This window comes from Temnothorax longispinosus, chromosome 6 (assembly GCF_030848805.1).
Source record: "Temnothorax longispinosus isolate EJ_2023e chromosome 6, Tlon_JGU_v1, whole genome shotgun sequence".
Classification (NCBI taxonomy): domain Eukaryota; kingdom Metazoa; phylum Arthropoda; class Insecta; order Hymenoptera; family Formicidae; genus Temnothorax; species Temnothorax longispinosus.
The window spans coordinates 20,033,510-20,052,866 of NC_092363.1; the positions used below are offsets into that span (position 1 = coordinate 20,033,510).

Below are 19,357 nucleotides of genomic sequence, written 5' to 3' on the forward strand. Positions count from 1 at the left end.
CAAAATTTTAATTGAACCTCTTTGCAACTCTTCCAGTTTCAACTTCAAGAAACTTGATATTAATTAAAAATTTTAATTACAATTTCGCCATTAACAAGTCGTTCCAGGAAAGTCGCAGTTTGTCGGAACAGACGTGGCGCGACTTCGTAATTTTCAACTTTTAACAACTAAGCTTTAAGCAACGTTCGTATCGTCGTAAAGTAATCGTGTCTCAGAACCTAGCGAGCGGAATTAGCGCGCGACTTCTACCGTGTTTACGCTACAGTGTTTCCGCCGCTGTCACTCGTTCTTTTTTCTCGAACAAAGGATAGGCTCACTTTCGCGGTTCATCTCGGCGTGCACGTCAGACACGTTTCGATGTAACCGGCTGTATAACCGCCATAACCGCGATTCGTTCTTTCGCCGGTGACGGATAATTCCGAGGTCAGGCTGACGCGTAGCCTCGTTAGCAGTAATGTCCTGCTTGAGCGCGCTGCACACCCAGATAGGGACCCTGCTTTCCGTGCCCCAGGAGGTTTTGTTTCTGCGACACAGGGTTTTCCGCGAATACGCGAAAATCGCGGTCGGGCCGGACTTTATCCACACCCTGCCGTCCTTCCTAATTCTGACAGCCGCGGTACTTGTCCTCTGGAAGAATCCCCCGTCCTCCACGCGGCTCATGGGCCTCGTAGGCGAGACATTCATTTATAAAGGGTTTCAGGTACAAAAGTCTCTGCGATCTCCCGTGTTGGCTAATGTCCTTCCGTGCGTTATACACGTGCGTTTTTCAAGGTGTCAGTCAGCTGGCTCGCGGTTAACGCGCTTCTATGGCTATGGCTGATCCTCCAGAGGATACTCTATTGCAGCGTCTGGCATTATTGGAGTTACGTGAGTGAACTCGTTATTATATTCTTGCCGTAACTAACAAAGGCATTGCTTTCGTAACGCTTGAATTGCCCGCTTTTATGAAAGAGAAGATAAGCGCTTGTATACGCTAGAAAAAAGGGCATTAATTGTCTATAACTCTTTCCAAAGAAGAAAATATTAAAAATATTTTATGGAACAAAAGAACTTTAGTCTAATTATTATAATTAGTATAACTAATTATTATAAGAATAAACTAATGATTAAGCGTTAAATTTTATAGTTAATTTTACACTTTACATCGACGTAGGAGTCTGAACATCGCGATATTTCGTATCCCTGGTGGCAACAAGTCTGGTCCTCGTACTATCCTGTACCTATACAACCGCCGGTGATGTCGGCCAGTTTTATTAGTTGGATTGTCGCGATGTCGATCGCGATAATCGCTCTGGGATGCACGAACTCTACAGATCGCTTGGAAACTGTCATTAAAGAAACCTTATCTAAATTTGGGACTACGTTTGCGGTAGTCAAGTCTTGCGTGGAATGTTCACAGGACAAGTTAGTATCGCGATTCGTGCGTTTTAATTGTTTCTCTTCGCGCGTTAGCTTGTTAGTTCGTTGCAAGAGAAGCAAAATAAAGCGAGAGAAATAGTGTTACGTATAATAATAACAATTTACATAAAATAAAACGTCCTTTGAGCAAACATTTTCACTCTCAGAGCGGAAGAGACGCTCGTAACCACTGAAGCGAACGTGGCGATGGACGACGGCGAAATCACTTCAGTTTGTGAACGCGGTCGCTCAGAAACGTCGAATGACACAAACAATGCGGCACGCGGGGATGTTCATCCGATCTCCTACGGAACGAATTGGATGCCACAGCCAAATTTCTCACCGTTTAAAGAAGCGCATCGCAAAATATCAATGAAATCCCTTCACACAGTGACAGGCGCAAATGACGTTCAGGTAACAACGAGACAAAGAGAGAAAGAGAAAGAGAGCTTCTTTCTGTGTTTAATTAATGTCAGATTAATGTTTAATTAGTATTGCAACGATCTCTACGCTCACCTTTAATTTTTTCAATAAACGGTAACACGTTTATATACCGATAACATTTTTAATTGTTTAATATTTGTGCCCCAAAAAAAATCATAAAATTTTATACAAAAATGATTTATATTTGTAACTTGTAACATGTAAAATCAAGACTTCATTTTAAAAGAAATTGATATAGGCTGAGCGATTACATTGTTTAAGGCTTTGAAGTACCATTTTAGAGCAAGACACTTTTCAAAAACTTTGCTAGAATTTTGAAGAAAATCTTAATTGCGCTAAAGAAATGCTGATGCCTCGGCTGATGCAATACAACTGCAACAATTCGTTAGAATTTCGAAAGAAATTCTAATTGTGTTGGACAAATGCTGATGCGATATGACCGTAACACGGGTTGTTGCTTTCAGGATTTTGACAAATTAGCAAAGCAATTGCGACACCGACGCGGCTGTCAGACCGTGATACCGAGCAATTCCAGCGAGCAATCGAGCGAATGTTGAAGGGACTTGTCAATGTTCATTGAACGATCGTCATCAAAGAGGTCTTCCCTTGAGCAATGCTTATGGGAAAAAGTTTTCTCGAAGGCGGCGCGTCAACTTTGCAGATGACACGTAATTTGCATAAATGATGAGACGGCGTTTATATATACCGATAAGATTTTTAGTTATCTAATATTTATATTTGACGAAAATTTATAAAACTTTTTACAGAAATATTTTATACATGTAATATGTAAAATCCAGATTTTATTTTTGAGATTGAACAATAGTCGAACGACCATTCAAGAAGTGCAATAGTTACGTAAAACCAATGTGCGTAACGTTACGTAAGGTCATGTGCTATCTCCTATCAATTATATCAATAGAATGTATGTATATAAAATTTTTATAAATAAATGTTTAAACTTTTAACATTTGGTTTATATAAATTTTTTTAATACCTGAATATCTTCTTCTCAAATCTACGAATTTATAATAAATTGTAATATACACCAATCAAAAACTCAATTGAATTTTTGTCCCAGTGATGATTATATGTTGATAATCTATCAATATGCGACATAAATGTTTTTATTTTAGTATAACAATGTTAGGATCTCCAATAAAAATATTACTCTATTCACCGCTATGTCTGTTTAGAATAAACAAAATTGCTTTATATATTATTCTTTTTATATTTTACAAACAGTTCTAAATATTAAAATTTTACATGCAATTTTACTACATTTTCATAATATTTTTTCAAGTAAATAACAACACGGAGAGAATTTTTTGTTATATTTTACCCTTAAATTCACTACAAACTTGGGACAACTTGGCAGCCAAGGAATTTTTAAAATATACAAAAGACATTTTACAGACAACGTGAGAAAAATCACCGAGCAGATCGGTAAAGGACCCCGCAACGGTCATGGGGGGTTTTGGCTCCCAGTCAAATTTGACAATAATGTAGGATAATGTAGTTCATAACATGCTGATAAAAAGTGTCCATAGGCACCAAGCCCAAAAATGGACAGTTTCCGAGATAAAAGGCATTAAAGAGTGGAAAAATGAGAATTTCAGGTTTCAGCTAATGGCAGTTTGCAACAGGCTGAATGCCATGCTTTCACTAAAACATTTACTTGATTGCTGGATGAATTATACTTATGCACAGTATGCGTGTTCACATAGTCAAGTCAATAATCAAACCATACGTAATATAATGTCATTGCATCGAATGACATGTATGCAACATATATAGCAAGCAAGAATCATTTACTTATTTAATGTTAATTTTTGCAATGTATGAAAAGTACAATAATAACTGTAATTCACAAGTCGGTTTAGTAGTATTATATTGTACTTTTCATACATTGCAAAAATTAACATTAAATAAGTAAATGATTCTTGCTTGCTATATATGTTGCATACATGTCATTCGATGCAATGACATATTACGTATGGTTTGATCATTGACTTGACTATGTGAACACGCATACTGTGCATAAGTATAATTCATCCAGCAATCAAGTAAATGTTTTAGTGAAAGCATGGCATTCCGCCAGTTGCAAACTGCCATTAGCTGAAACCTGAAATTCTCATTTTTCCACTCTTTAATGCCTTTTATCTCGGAAACTGTCCATTTTTGGGCTTGGTGCCTATGGACACTTTTTATCAGCATGTTATGAACTACATTATCCTATACATTATTGTCAAATTTGACTGGGAGCCAAAACCCCCCATGACCGTTGCGGGGTCTTTTTGAAAAATTATTGAAATTTCCTAGATATATTTTTAGTAAAATCAATCAAACATATTTTATATTTTAATGTAATAGATATTAATATATTTTATTATGGTAGATATTAATAGCTCGCATAAAATTCTTGGTGGTACATGTTGTCCCACAACTACCATGATTTCAGGGTAAATTTTTAGAGAAAATTCTCTCCGTGAAGATATGCCTAAATGTTCAATTAATTTTGATTAATTAAAAAGTATTATAAGAAAGTACTGTGTGTGAGAAACATCGAAAAAAAAAGTTGTGTAGAAAAAAAATTAAACGGCGACGAGAGTTCTTCTCGTTAGCACATCTTCTCGTTAGTATCTTAAAAAAAGCTTTATAAAATACAGTGTACGCGTCGAGCCACCCTCCCTTTGATTATTTATCGGGTAAAACGTCCTGCCCGCCTCCACCAGACCCCAGGACTCCGTCACTTTGCTTCGCCGGCTTAGGGGGGATGCACAGAAATGCGCATGCGTCCGAAAGGGGTAACATTCCCCATCTTGAACCGGAGCATTATTCTGTAACTACAACTCTTGTGGGGTAGGTCGCAGATATTCGTGATCAACGTGACGATATATACGTCAGACAAACCTCATTCGCTCTGAAAGTGCGCTTTTCCGAACGTCACCCTTGACAAGTGAATTCGCGTGAGTCACTCCGGGATCGATTCCGGTCGGGAAAGCCGCCCCGGAAGAAATTCAGGAAGAGGATTTGCTCCTCCGAAGCGGAGTCGGGCGTGAACGGTCCTACGCAGCGTAACTAACGTCTGCTTCCTTGTACGATGTGATTATACGCAATACTGAATTTTACGACTATCACCAGACTATAAAATCAACGGTCACGGCTGCTACGTTGGAACACCGTGCGCACCCTTTGGTAAGACAATTCGAAGTTCGAAAAATAATATTGAAATAGAATTTTTTATCGCATAAATGTCATAGCACTTTGTCACGACTGAGACACTAAGATTTCAAGATTCGTTTTGTTGTCTGAATGATTTAAATCTCTATTTAAATTTAGAATAAATAGTGTAAATAAACAACAAAAATTTCTCACACCGGCTGAGACGCAAATTACATGCGGCGGTAAAAAAATTAATACTATTATAAATAATACTATTATAAATTAATACTATTATAAATTATATAATTATATTTACTCACATCAGAAAGAGATTGCGTAAAGTTACGTATTTAAGCCGATAATGCTGATAATGCGTTGTAATTAACAATAACAAATCTAATTTAAGTATCTGATAATCGATAAACACGTATCGTATAATGATCAAGATTATATTCGTACACGACCTACGCGATTCGTTTAACGATTAAGTATTTCCCTCGCACAGGCAAGCGCATGATGCAGCAGCTGCATCGTTATAGCATGTAAGGTCCGTTAATTATGGCAAGAATGGACGTAGCATTACACTACGGGTAATAATAAATTTATAAGTCGCAATTTTTTAAATACTTTAAACATATTTGAGAGAATAACTAAATTACGCTTTAACATTCTTTTTATTTCTTCTTAACCCTCACAGGTCACACTGGGTCGATTTTACCCGACGCCAACTCAACACATGCGTATATCTCCAACCACCTATAAAGTTTATTTTTTTTAATTTTTAAAGGAGAAACAACAGTTTGAAAAAAAATCAGTTTTAAAAAAAAATGTCTTCATATTTTTCAAAATACAAAAAAAAGGATAAAATTTAGAGCAAAACAAACTAAACAGTCGTATTTCTGAGAATCTGGCGATGAATTTAAAAAAAAAACATGTCCCAAAAGCTTGCTTAGACTTGAAGTTACAAGCGTTTCAAAATCGCTCGGGTAAAAAAGACCCAGTGTGACCCCAATGCGCTGTGGCGTAAGTGTGACCTATGAGGGTTAATTATACTATTTAACTGTCTTTTAATGCTCTTTGCTCTATATATATGATCGTTTTTTGTTAAAATCTTGTCGCGTTACATTAAATCTACTTCTTTATCAATCTGTGTTAAAAAAACATCGAAAATATCTTTTGTTATATTGATATCGATATTAAAAAAGGCTGAAAAATATTAAGTAACGTGGTAAACAAATGTTGAGCATATTTTCGTTAGCACTATGAGAACGTATAGAATTTAATGATTTTAATATTTTTTTAAATAAAATATCAAGACTTTAATTAAAGATTCAGATATCCCTTTTAACGAAACACAATAATTTTAATATTTCTCTTTGTTATTGATAATTACAAGATAAGATATATTTTTGATTTACGTTCACATATCGCTTTAAAGTTTATCTTTCGCTTCAAATTATTCATGGGTTTTTGCGTCTAACATGTGCGCTTTTATTTTCTACGTGACTCCCCTTTTCCACCCTCTAATTCAAAGCATTCCTGATTGATCCTAGTACAATCACGTTCTGACGCAATCGCAATCCGATTGGGTATCAGTGGCCTCGGCGTTGCGACGCGTCCGAATTTTCGACGACGAGGTTCACAGTCCACGTGTGTACATAGACGCGCGATGTAAACTTGATATTGATTTTGCGTCCAGCATCCGTGCGCGTGGAGCGCGCGCACGGCAAACTGCGCGCGCGCGCGCATCTAAACGCAAACATATGCAGGTTACATACACGCACGCACGTAGCACGTGTATACGCTATTTGGCACGTGCACCCTCTTCATCGGCGATCCCGAATCAGCCGGACTACAACCGTGAAAGAAATAGGGAAAGGATTCCTGGGCAGGAGGGGAGAACTTGAATGAGAATGAGTGAATACGCGGCGATATTGCAAACAACGCGTGTAACAACGACAATACGCACGAATGGTCGCGAATACGTTGAATAGGAAACCGGTTCCGCACTGGTCACCGACCAGGATCGATGCAAAGTTTTTGCAGAAAGAGTACAAGGCAATTGACCAGGAGGAGTCTGAATTAAGCAAACCTGGTTAAATAATTATCTCTGCCTCTTTTTTAAATTAATCTCATCGACGGTATTAGAGAATTCAGCTGTTAATGCGATATTGAGCGCAAATGATTCTAAAAGATATCCATCAGCATTGCGGACAGAAATTTATCATTCGGTTAATTCTATGTATATTTTTATGAAAGTTTAATCGCGGCATCAATTACAGAAATGTTTGAAGTTGAATATTAAAAGTCTGTCGGAAATGATCCTCTCTCCGCGAGAATTTAATTTTACATTATTTAAAGAAGATATAGAGGAAGAATAGCAAATAATATAGACTCTAAAAGAAATATTGCAAGATTACTTTTATTTTTTTCTGTGAATAATTCAAATTTGTTTTCTTTTCTTAGAAACGTAAAAGAGAAAACTGTTTTATATGTATAAAAATATGGTCAAAAGAATATTCAGAGTGCACTACAATTTTAATAATATTAAATTTAATGAAAATTTAATAAAAACATTAATAAAAAATAGATGCAAGAGATATCTGTTGTTCTCGATAAATATTGTAAATATAGAAATTATTTTATGTTTAATGTAAATATAGAAATTATTTACATTTTTAGCTTACGCTGTTATTAATGATTCATTCTTAGTGTATAATTGCGTCGTTTCAACATTACATTGTTGAAAAGGTCAACGATATTTATGATATGTATATACGCTATCTATAAACATGTTGGAAAATCGGCGAGGTAAATAAAACTGAGCAGAGCTATCGGAAAAGCAATCGTCGAGCGACACTCGTAATTTACGTACAATTGCGTGCCCGGACCTTATCGGAGCGTGGGCGGAGAAATTTACCGTTAGGTGCATCGCTCTTTTCCTGTGAATGCAATAGAGGTCATGACAAAATGTCAGTGTTAGAGCAAATATGCATTTATATTACTGCTTTCTCGGAAATCTAAATTGTTGCTAACATTAATGAGATTAATTCTCTTTCAAGAAAGAAATCTGCATGTTTTGAAGCAATCTTTATAATTAATCGAATCAAAAAGATATCAATAAGAAGTTTGTAAAACTTTGTAAACTCGTAAAAAAAGAGGAAACGTTCTTGTCTTTCTTCAGAATAGAACTTGAAAAAATAGAAGGAAACCCAAATGTTTTGAAACTTAATTTTCAAAGAAATTTAAAAAAACAAGAAAAAGCTTAAATATTCTTGAATTAATAAGTATAGAACTACTTGAGGATTAGATTATTATTTTCGCAGAATAAATGCTCGCGATTTTTCATTTATTTGTCAATTTTTAATTTCTCAAAAAACATTAAAAGAATGAAACTGTAAAGTTTTCTCATATTCTATCAAGTTATAGCAAGACATCGCGTGTATCTTTCCAGCAGAATATTATAGCTTAACTGCGTTATAAGATAGGACAAATTCATAATAATCGATCGCACGAAGGTCGTAAGAATTTGCGTTTCATCCTTCCAATTACGTTCAAGGACTGGTTTAACGCTTCCTTCTCTGATACTTAGTGTCAACTTTCGACATGTTTCAGGCTCCATGGCGGAAAAAATGTATTACTGGGGCGAGGAGAAGGATCAGGTCGATCCTGATCAGACCTTCATACAATTCAAGGCCAAATCAGTGGCGGACAAGAAACGCGAGACGTCTCGTGCTGTGCCGAAGATGACGGTGTCTTCGCCGCAGGGTAAAATGACTGAACTCGGTAAACGGGAGGAGGATGCCGAACGCGGCGGCTGGGACAATAAACTCGACTTCCTATTTTCTTGCATAAGCGTTTCTGTCGGATTGGGAAACGTCTGGCGATTCCCTTATCTGTGTTATAAAAATGGTGGTGGTAAGTGTCAACCCTGCTGGATTTACACATAAACGGTTCTCAAATGTTAAAACTTTTATTCATAATATTAATTTATAAATATATTATAAACGCTCTTCAAATGTTAAGATTTTCAATCATCGTGTAAATTCATAATTGTATTATATTTTATCAAATTTTATCAAATTTTTCATTATTACAAATTACAAGATTTATTTTTAATTAAAAGGATCTCTCACTTTAAGATTTATTTTGCTAACGTAGCTAACACAGAAAATATTTATAATTAATGGTGTTAATATTAAGTATTTAATATAAAGTAACAGAACTCTGTTGTTCTATTTAGAAGTTTCTCCTCCGTGCTTTAATTAAATTTGCCGCTGTAAGTCGAGGATACAGACAGCATCGGATTTCAATAACGTCCGACATTTATAATTGCCTTCTAATTTATGAAGTCATGCAGTCTTTAACATAATGATTTAATGGCATGCATTAAAATTTAACGTTTGCGGTCTTCTCGAGTTTAATTACTATCTCGCTGTTTAACTAAATTTCTTTCATGTTTATTTAAAATAAAATAAAATTGGAAAAGAAAACAAGTCAAAGTTGCTTAAGATTGCGCGATCGCGACAGATTATTTCTGACATAAAAATTATTATTATTATTTCCATAAAAGTATAACTTTTTTTTACCTTGGAATTTTGTCGCAGGCGCTTTCTTGATCACTTATGGAATTGCAATGCTGTTTTGCGGAATCCCTATATTTTTTCAAGAAGTCGCCATTGGACAATATCTTGGAGCTGGCGGAATGTCGCTAGTAGGACAATTATGTCCTCTTTTGCAAGGTAATAATTATTTCTTGATATCTCCCGACATCAAGATTATATAATCTAGGTATGTCAACAAGAAATTAATGATCGCAAATATATTATCGGATTTCAGGTGTGGGGTATGCTACGATGACCATTGTATTTTTTCTCGACGTATATTACTGCATAATTATTTCTTGGACTCTTTTCTACCTCATAAGCACATTCGTGAATTTACCGAAAGTACCTTGGAATGGATGTGGTAAATAACATATTTTTCAATTATTAAACGCTAACATTTATGTAGTATCGTACTTCATAGTATTACTTAAAAAATAAGATAATTAAAAATATTTTGATGTTCTTAATTGCGTGTTTTTATTTCTAGACGATATTGATATAAGATACTATAATACCATAAAACTCTGAATGAATCTAATAACGTCTTTTTACCATAAAATGTAATAAATTATTTCATTTTCAGGAAACTGGTGGAACACGGACGATTGTTACGATGCGAACCAAGAAAACAAGAGTATGTACGGAAAAATAAACTATTCGAATATCACTGAAAATAGTACCTATCATCATACCACGCCAGTAGAAGAATATTGGGAGTAAGTAAAGCATTAAAAAGTGCTACAAAATATGAAACACATATAAAATGCTGTACATAAAGTGTACACAATGAATGTGATGGAAAAAACCCTCAATCTCATTCCATCTTTTTTCAATAAAGTGTAATCTCTCGAAAGGAACTTTTCAAGCTCGAAAGCTTTGAGTTTAATGAAATGGAAGTGGTATTATATATGCATCAGATTTATATCCCTTGGGCAGTGCTTGTGAGTCATATAGGCTCTGATGTAAGATGAAAGTTATTAGGGGACTTACGCGATGAAACAACTATAAGAAATGCAACATTGATTTTCTCAAATCAGGTCATAGTATAGAGTTCTCTCGTGTATAAATGCAATTACATAATGTAAAATATCGATGATATAATAATACCGGCAGAATGCGTTTACACGTGCATTGCAGATTTGCAATTTATCGAATTAACATCATAAAAAAACTTTCATTATATTAGATATATCTTACGAAACAAGTCAAGCAAAATAAAAAATCATTGCGTTGTGAAAATGCAATTTTCACACGTGTACATTGTTAGTGCAATCGGATAATATGCATAATTTTAATTGACAATCTGATATTTAAGCTTACATCATTTCCTTCCTTTTAGAAGCGCTTTCTGTAAAATAACGTTTGCAATATTTCATATTAATTATCACAGCTTTATGTCGAATGTAACAATACGAACCGACTGGAAAGAAACGGCATTGAACTTTCAGACAGCGGGTCCTCGGCATTACATCCGGCATCGAGAGTATCGGCAAGATCCAGTGGGAGCTGCTAGGCTGCCTGATTGTCGGCTGGCTGCTCGTTTACTTTATCATCCGTCGCGGTCTTCATCAGAGCGGTAAGATCATCTGGTTTTCAGCCTTGTTCCCGTACGTGGTGCTTTTCATTCTTTTGGGAAGAGCGGTGACGTTGGAGGGTTCCGTTGACGGTTTGCTTTACTACGTGACGCCACGATGGGAGGAATTGCTCAATCCCGGACCGTGGATAGACGGTGCTACCCAGATCTTCTTCGCGTACAGCATCGGCACCGGTGCCCTGCCCGCTCTGGGCTCGTACAACAAGTTCCATCATAATTGTTATAGGTAAGCGACGCGCAGCTGTTCCACCCGTAGCTGGACACCGACAAGACGTCCTCGCTTCCACAGCGTTAAAATTTTGATAATAGATTTTGCTTGCCCGATTAAATAATATTCATCGATTTTTCGTCAGAATGTTGAGGCACCAATGTGTGAAAAAAAAGATGATAAAAGCATATGTTTCCCTAATTGAATTGAATTTGGTCTTGCAGCTCCAAGTGGTTTTCGAACAATCCACATAATCGCTACTTTAGCCACTTCAGAATTCGTTGGTTCTTATTTCGTAAATTATGATTCAAGAAAGACGTAGTTATAACGACGCACTAAACGCGGTGACGTCGCTGCTGGGGTCTTTCAAAAAGATAGTTTTGTCTTGCAGAGACGCAATAATCACTTGCGTAGTCAACACCCTGACATGTCTTCTGGCCGGTTGCGTAACGTTTTCGATACTGGGTCACATCGCCCAAGAACAGCAAACGCAGGTGTCCGAGGTCGTCAAGAGCGGACCTGGTCTCGTCTTCCTCACGTATCCCGAGGTCGTTTTGAAGCTACCCGGTGCTTCGTTGTGGGCCATTATATTCTTCGTTATGCTGCTCGTAAGAAATTGTTATTCCAACGACGGAATCGGCTGTCGCCGTCTATATTTGTTCATGTGCATCGCTATAAAAGGGTTTGAACATGTTGTCGCCCTCGGCAGGAAGTTTCTCTCGATACATCGTCACTTAATATCGCTGCTTTTTGTTAACAGAAATTGTGAAATGTTCATAGGAAACGATATAAATGCAAAATTAAAAAGTAAGTTTAAGAAACGTACTTCAAAAAATATTTTTCTCTAAAAAAAATTATTTAATAGCAAATTTAAATGTTTGCACAATAAATTAAATTTCTAAAAGTTTCCTATAGACAATTTCACAATTTATAAATTCAGTATAATTATTTGAATCAAACTTTATTCAATTTTTTCCTTAAGAATATCAATTTCTAATCCAACTCAAATTATATTATTCGTATAACTATTTTGCGCAAGATTGATTAATAAATATCGAATAGTAAATTAAAATAATTGTATAAATAATAATAAGAAATACATTTCTGTAGCTGTTAAATAGCTGTTAAATAACAATGTTAATGTAACGCTGTAAATGTATCGCTGTATTAAATGTTAAATTTAAATCTAGATTTTGGGGCAACGGTCAAGCATATGGAGAAACTAGAATTTTACCGAGTCATTATTTAAATCTTAAATTATATACGAATCATTCCGTTTTCACGCAGATACTCGGCATCGACAGTGAATTTTGCATCGTGGAATCTTTCATAACCGGCATGGTCGACTACTGGCCAGATACCCTTCGTCCTCACAGAATCAAATTCACCATCGCTATCTGCCTGATAATGTTCGCTCTAGGAATTCCGATGGTCACAAACGTTAGTATCCGAAAACACGTTTCTATCCGATACGCGTTATGTACAACCGAAAATTCCAGGCGCAATTTATCGATAAGAAAGAAATCAAAATATTACGTCTGTTTCAGGGGGGAATTTATATTTTCCAACTGATGGACTTCTACTCCGCGAGCGGAATGTCTATTCTGTGGGTGTGCTTCTTCCAAACGATCGCGATATCGTGGATTTTCGGGGCGAAGAAGTTCTGTGACTGCGTGCATCAGATGATGGGTATTCGATTAAGTAAATTCTGGTATATATGCTGGATTTTACTCGCGCCGGTGATCATGCTCGTAAGTATCATATCACGTTTGCATCCAATTATATATAGCGAATCAAGATTTATTGTTCCCTTCAAAGGGAACTGATTCGTGCGGAATAGCTCCTATGTATTATGTGCAGCAAAAATAAAAGCTTCTTTTCTTACTTTCGCAGTTTATCTTCATATTCCAAATTGTGCAATACAAACCACTGAAATATGGCAGCGACTACGAGTATCCCACGTGGGCAGAAATAGTTGGCGTATGCTTGAGTCTCTCGTCTATGTTATGGATACCAGGATATGCGTTGTTCTACGTCATAATTACGCCAGGATCATTTAAAGAGGTAAATCTGAACGCATTCGCGTGCAAATCATATGCATGTGATGAAAAAGCTACCCGGGCTATAATCGTGTAAATCTCGCGGTAATGGCTATAATTATTGCCGCAAACTTCATTTGAATTGTAGATGTAATCTACCATCATGGCTTCTTTTTTCAGAATATTCTGAAAGGTTTACAACCGAATATAAAATCGCACGCAAAGTTACCGAAAGGCGAAAAGTCAGCCGTGATACCCATGTCGGAGAGCAGCGCGGGCTTAATTACGAAAAATAACAGTTTCCTGAGTCAAACATGATTAGCGTTAGCGATCACTTCTGACTTGTTAGGTTATACTTATCTTAAAAGTAATATTTATAGTAAGATAAATATGTATATCTATATATAGTGGGTCCAGCACAATTGGACATTCAGTAGTAATTTGTGTCAAAATGGACGCGTGTCAAACTAATCAGTTTCATACAGGTATGCTCAGTTAAGCAATCATTACACTATTGTTTATTTAATAATAAGTCAGTAATATATTTCTTTAGTGACGTATTTCTGGTAAGAATGTCAGAGATTCTCCTTAATTCCTTAATAGCTGGTTGACTGTAGCATTTTAACATTGTCATATTTAATTTCTTATTGCTTACAAGAGAAACGACATTTTCAAAGAGACTTTTTTTAAAAGAGATTATATATAATAATATATGATAATTATATACTAATTTAATAATAGATTAATGTTTTAAAAAGAAGATAAGGATATATTTGTCTCATAAAACATGTTCGAAATTCAATTATTTAAATTCTTTGTTAACATATATACTATGCCAGCTGTTAATGTTTTAAGATAGAGAATTTTAATCGAGAAGAAAATTATTTGGTTATCGCAATTAGACTCGTACGTGTTGACCAAGCTGATAAGATACTCAATAAAGGGTATAATAAGTATTGGAAACGGGACGGGAAGGAATATTTAGAAGTAATAATAGTATTAAACCGCGCTAGTATTCAGATAGCTATTTACGGGCAATTTGAAAGAAGTCTATTTTTATATCGCGATCATATCGCGATAAGTATATGAATTTTTAACGGAGGGAGAAGTCGTTTAGTTGATAATTCGGCTGGTTTGAGGAAACAGAAGGTTCTCACGTTGAAGTATGGTCTGCAAGGCAAAGAGAAATTTATGTTTTGATTTATTCCAAGTACACTGGTGAATGTTCACATAGTTGAAGGCTCTTCCTGGTGAGCGCGTTAGAGAATTGCTGCAACTACATAAAATATAATAAGAATATAGCGTATATAGAATAAGGATACTGGCACAGTTACGAAATATATTCAATATCTGAAGTACAAGTAACGAAGTAAAAATATAATTTTTAATATTCGTAATAAATATGGAGACGCGTTCACCGAGAAGAGATATTTTCGATTCCAACCAGTCGCAATAATCAACTGGACTGTAGCAAGATACAGAATATTTCTATTACAAAGTTCTAGCAGGTTATACTCTGCATTCAACTTCGACGGCACAAGTTTCAGATTTTTTCAAGTTACACATTTTTTAAAGCAAACATTATAATGCGTTTATGATGCGATGTATAGGATTAAAGAAAATTTCCGTTTTTTACTTGAAACTCAATGTTATTTTTAAAATATCTAACGCCGGTGATGTAAGTATTTTTTGAATTTTGTGATAACTGTTGCTTCAAATTTAAACAGAAAACATTTGCAATCAATTACATTTGCATTTACAATCAGCACTTGCGATCAATTACAGTAGAATATTTAGTGTCTGGGACACTTCTCTAACAGTATTTTATAAAATTAAAATCAAATTTTATATAAAAAAGATATGTTATATATTTATAAAATTATTCGAAAGGAATTGAGACTTTTATTCCACAAAAAATGTTGTCTTGGTAATTTTCTAAATCAAAGTTGCAATCAGAATTTTAATTTGTTCGAATCGATTCAAACGTCAAAGTATATCTTCTTGCAAAAATTCAGCATAAAATATAAAATTATTTAGTAATAAAATCGTTTGAAAATCATTATTAGTAAGAAAATTGTTATTACTCATGACTTTCTTTTTAAATTCTTATACCATTTTTTCAACGTAAAAACATTTTTATCTGAAAAATTTCTCATTTATTCGAAATAGAAAAGCAATAACGACAAATGGAGAGAGCGCTTTTTTAACCGGCCTAATTAATTGGGAATACTTTCTCTTATTTAGTCCGTAAAATACTCGTAATCGCGAAAACGCTATTTGTCGAAGTGTTGCAATTGTTGACGTTGTATAATACTAAGAAATGGCTGATAGCTTAACGCGATATTCGTTTCTATTTTAGTACCGTACTGTTGCGATGCGAAATACTTCCAATAGTAAGCTAAGAACCGAACGATATTATAAGCCAGTTGGGTCTGTGCGTTGAACAACGTGTATCTATAGCATTATTAATTTGTAATTTTGCTTAGCGATTGATAGATCGGCAATTGCGATACATATTTTACTGATTTGAACACGGCGACTGCTTGCTAATGATCGTGATGTTAGAACAAAATAGTTGTACACGCCGCGCCGCGGGCGCGAATCCCGCGACCATCTGATTATTAATCAACAAATTATTCAATGACACGCGAACATAAAAAATTCTTTCACACCCATTACGCGAGCAACACTGCAATTATATGTGTAACGTTGCAAACATTTGTTCAGCGCGTGATAGTATAATAACGTATTTCCCGTGTGTAACTGTATTCTGTAAATGTATTCAATGTTGCAATGTGCGCAGGCACGACCGGGGCTACGAGCATAAATTTTCGCAATTACTTACACGACAATGTCTGTATTATCTGCATATTCGTTATTGTCGAGCGTATTTACCGACCGCACGAATAATTTAATCACGGCTCTAACGAATAAGTATTCGTTGCCAGAAAAATTCCTACGAAGAATTAAATGTGTTACATAAATTATATTTCTGTATACATGTATACATTGTATGAATGTTTTATACAGTGTATAATATTATCGTTTAAAAATCAAAAAAAATTCGGAGTTTAGCATTGTTCCTATGAATAGAAATTAAATGAAGGGGAAACCTGCTTTCCTTTCATTGAAATTTGGTCGTAAACTTCGATTAAATCCTTAATTCCTCGTCATACGCGTTCGATGCATGAAAGAATTATTTGTATCATTTATATTATTTGTTACTATAAATAATCAGAATTATTAAAAGAATTATTTGCGTTCACGATACTCGAACACGTATTCCATGAAATATTTTGCAAATTTTTTTGCCAAATACATACGTTCTTATTCAAATTTTTATCAAATTTTAAGGAGAATATAAAATTTCGCTGAATGCAAAGAAAATTTTGTTTAGATCTAGATATAGATTTGTTGTATTATTTCAAGAAATAAATATTCAACATACCTACATGGAATATATCTTGATATGATATCACGGAATTTTCTTTTGAAATTTTATGTAAATTGATTTAAATTCATTCATGATGATGTGCTTTTAATTGCTATATGTTAATTATCACCTGGATTTATTTTAGAATTTTCGATAATTTCTATTCAAAATTTTTTACTAACATATCTGCGAGATTTATCGACTGCGTCGACACGGGTTTATAGTGTATTTTGTATCTTGAGAGCCACATTTTCCTACATTTCAGAACACTACATTGAAGAAACGTAGGAAACGCGTAAAAGAGTAAAAATCTTCCGGAACGAGGTGTGTAAGAATTTTTAGATATATTTTTAGTAAATCAGATAGTGTATAACCCGAGTCACATGTATTTGAGGGCCGAAATTCGTTTAGATTTACTTTCCGAGCGACATACATTGCAGTAAAAAGAATGTGTTATTTGCGAATGTATACCGGCTTGACGCATTTGATGTTTCACATATTTGTGACATTACGCATACGTTTCCGGCAAAATTGTATCGATATATGTACTTGAATAAACATTAACGCCTAATTATCGTGATGCAATATCCGTACCCGCAGCAGTAAATAAGACTTCCCATCCTGCTGATCCAATACCTGTTACCATAGTTATGTAGTATAACGTTGTTACGTTATATTGTTACTATATTGTTTGTATATCATTTGTGGATGTTTGCGTAGTACGTTCATCTGTTTAATAATTATTTCAGGCGTAGTTAGCAGATTAGAAGCATCTATTAACTATCAGCATTGACCAAAATACAGGTGAATAAAATCCTAATTGAAATGCGTATATAATTCTGCATAGATGACTCGTGATTAACGAACGTGAACATAACATTTTTTACGGTAATAGAGATTGTAATGAATGTAATTGTGTAATGCTTCTGTATTTCGCTTCATAAAGAGTTGCATTAGCAAGTGCAATGCACAGTTTACTAAAACAACATGTTAAAATATTTATATTATTATACATACAGAATTTCCGGTGACTCCTTCATCCTTAATTAACATGGATTTTACCAAACGATTCAGTCGGAGATTTGTTATTTTTAACAAAAAAAAAAAAAAAACTGTCCACTGAAGAAGAACCGCTGTCGAAAAATATATTCGGTTCAAAACTTTCCACACAGACGATGACGGTGCATTTCAATTAACAATCACAAAAGTATTTTAATTAGTAATTAAGCGCAGGACAGATGCACCATAATAGAAAAGCGAACCGTCTTTCGCAACATGTGGCTCCCGCGCGAGAGGGTGGGGTTTCGTTGTATTCCGAACATCCCCCCGCGCCATGCGCGTTTCAACCACGACTTTTTTCTCATTTCGTGAAACGACGTGTCGTTCCGCGGTGTGTTTTACGACGGCTAAAGACGACGACGCGGGGCAGCGGAAGCGCGGAAGGCCCTGTGTATGTCGCTCGGTCTACCACACTAAACCCGATCGTTACGCGGTCTTTTATTTTGCGGCTGGGGCTATTATCAGGGTACTAGCGCATCCTCTCTATGGGGCCCACCTATTACCCCGGTCGCCGGCAAACATTCCCTTTTACGTAGATGGGCGTCACCGTTAAGACTTTTATACGCGCGAAACGCTTTTCGACCATGCACGAAGAAATTTTGCTAGAACAAATAATCTCGCGAAAAAATTGGACCGGTATTTAATTTCCTCCCTCCTTTTTGTCTTTTTGACGTATGTAAATATATGGTTTTGTGTACACGTTTCTCGAGCAAAAAGAATGTACCGCGCTCGAGAAAACATTGTTAAACTGTACTATGTCGTGTCTCTGAAGACAAGAACAAGAATGTTTTAATTTTGTAATTTGTAAAACTCTCAACGGTAAAAAATAACGAGACGCTAAAGTACGTCTTTTATCTCTCAATTTTGCTCCCTAATAAACTCCTATTTTCTCCTACCACTTTGTCTGTGGACGACCTAAAAAAAATTGCTCAAGTCTGGAAGTTGGCGCATAAGGGACGTTCTACTCTTTGCATCATTTTTCACTAACCAGAATTGATAAGAGAGTGAAGCAAAACTAGAGCGTTTTTTCTTAATTTAGCTTATTATTTCAACGGTAAAATATGAGAGAGTAAAAGAGGAACGCAGTCAATTTTTTCCACATATAAATTATATTTGTATTTTTGTATTTTTATACACCATATTTCGGAAAATTAATTAAGTTGAAAGATTCTACAGCGAAAATGTCGGGGATAAAATTAGTCCAGCAGAGAAAATCAATATCACTTGAGTTGTGAAAATCAATAATAAATGAGAATTCGGTACGTACGTATATATAGCGTGATTCTAATAACTTGATTAGATTATAGCTCAATTTTAAATCAAGATAAAAATGTGGCAAAGAAAATATTTTCACTGTTTAGTACAATCTACAACATCCATGATTTTTTTCGAACAATACACCAATGCTTT

General features: G+C 35.2%; 2 protein-coding genes across 2 annotated transcripts; both read left to right on the forward strand.

Annotated features, from left to right (window-relative positions):
• Positions 1 to 69: 69 nt before the first annotated feature.
• Positions 70 to 2,757, forward strand: LOC139814571 (uncharacterized). Its single transcript, XM_071780909.1, has 4 exons — positions 70 to 867; positions 1,154 to 1,404; positions 1,566 to 1,812; positions 2,307 to 2,757. Exons 2-4 carry the CDS (start codon positions 1,238 to 1,240, stop codon positions 2,397 to 2,399), a joined length of 507 nt encoding a protein of 168 aa, XP_071637010.1. The 5' UTR covers positions 70 to 867; positions 1,154 to 1,237; the 3' UTR covers positions 2,400 to 2,757.
• Positions 2,758 to 4,669: 1,912 nt separating this feature from the next.
• LOC139814568 (sodium- and chloride-dependent GABA transporter 1) lies at positions 4,670 to 17,459 on the forward strand. The gene is made up of 11 exons (XM_071780907.1): positions 4,670 to 5,040; positions 8,623 to 8,925; positions 9,615 to 9,749; positions 9,847 to 9,975; positions 10,198 to 10,330; positions 11,063 to 11,434; positions 11,808 to 12,024; positions 12,704 to 12,856; positions 12,964 to 13,167; positions 13,310 to 13,480; positions 13,636 to 17,459. The coding sequence occupies exons 2-11, from the start codon at positions 8,628 to 8,630 to the stop codon at positions 13,771 to 13,773; spliced, it is 1,950 nt and encodes a 649-aa protein (XP_071637008.1). The 5' UTR covers positions 4,670 to 5,040; positions 8,623 to 8,627; the 3' UTR covers positions 13,774 to 17,459.
• The last annotated feature ends 1,898 nt before the right edge of the window (positions 17,460 to 19,357 follow it).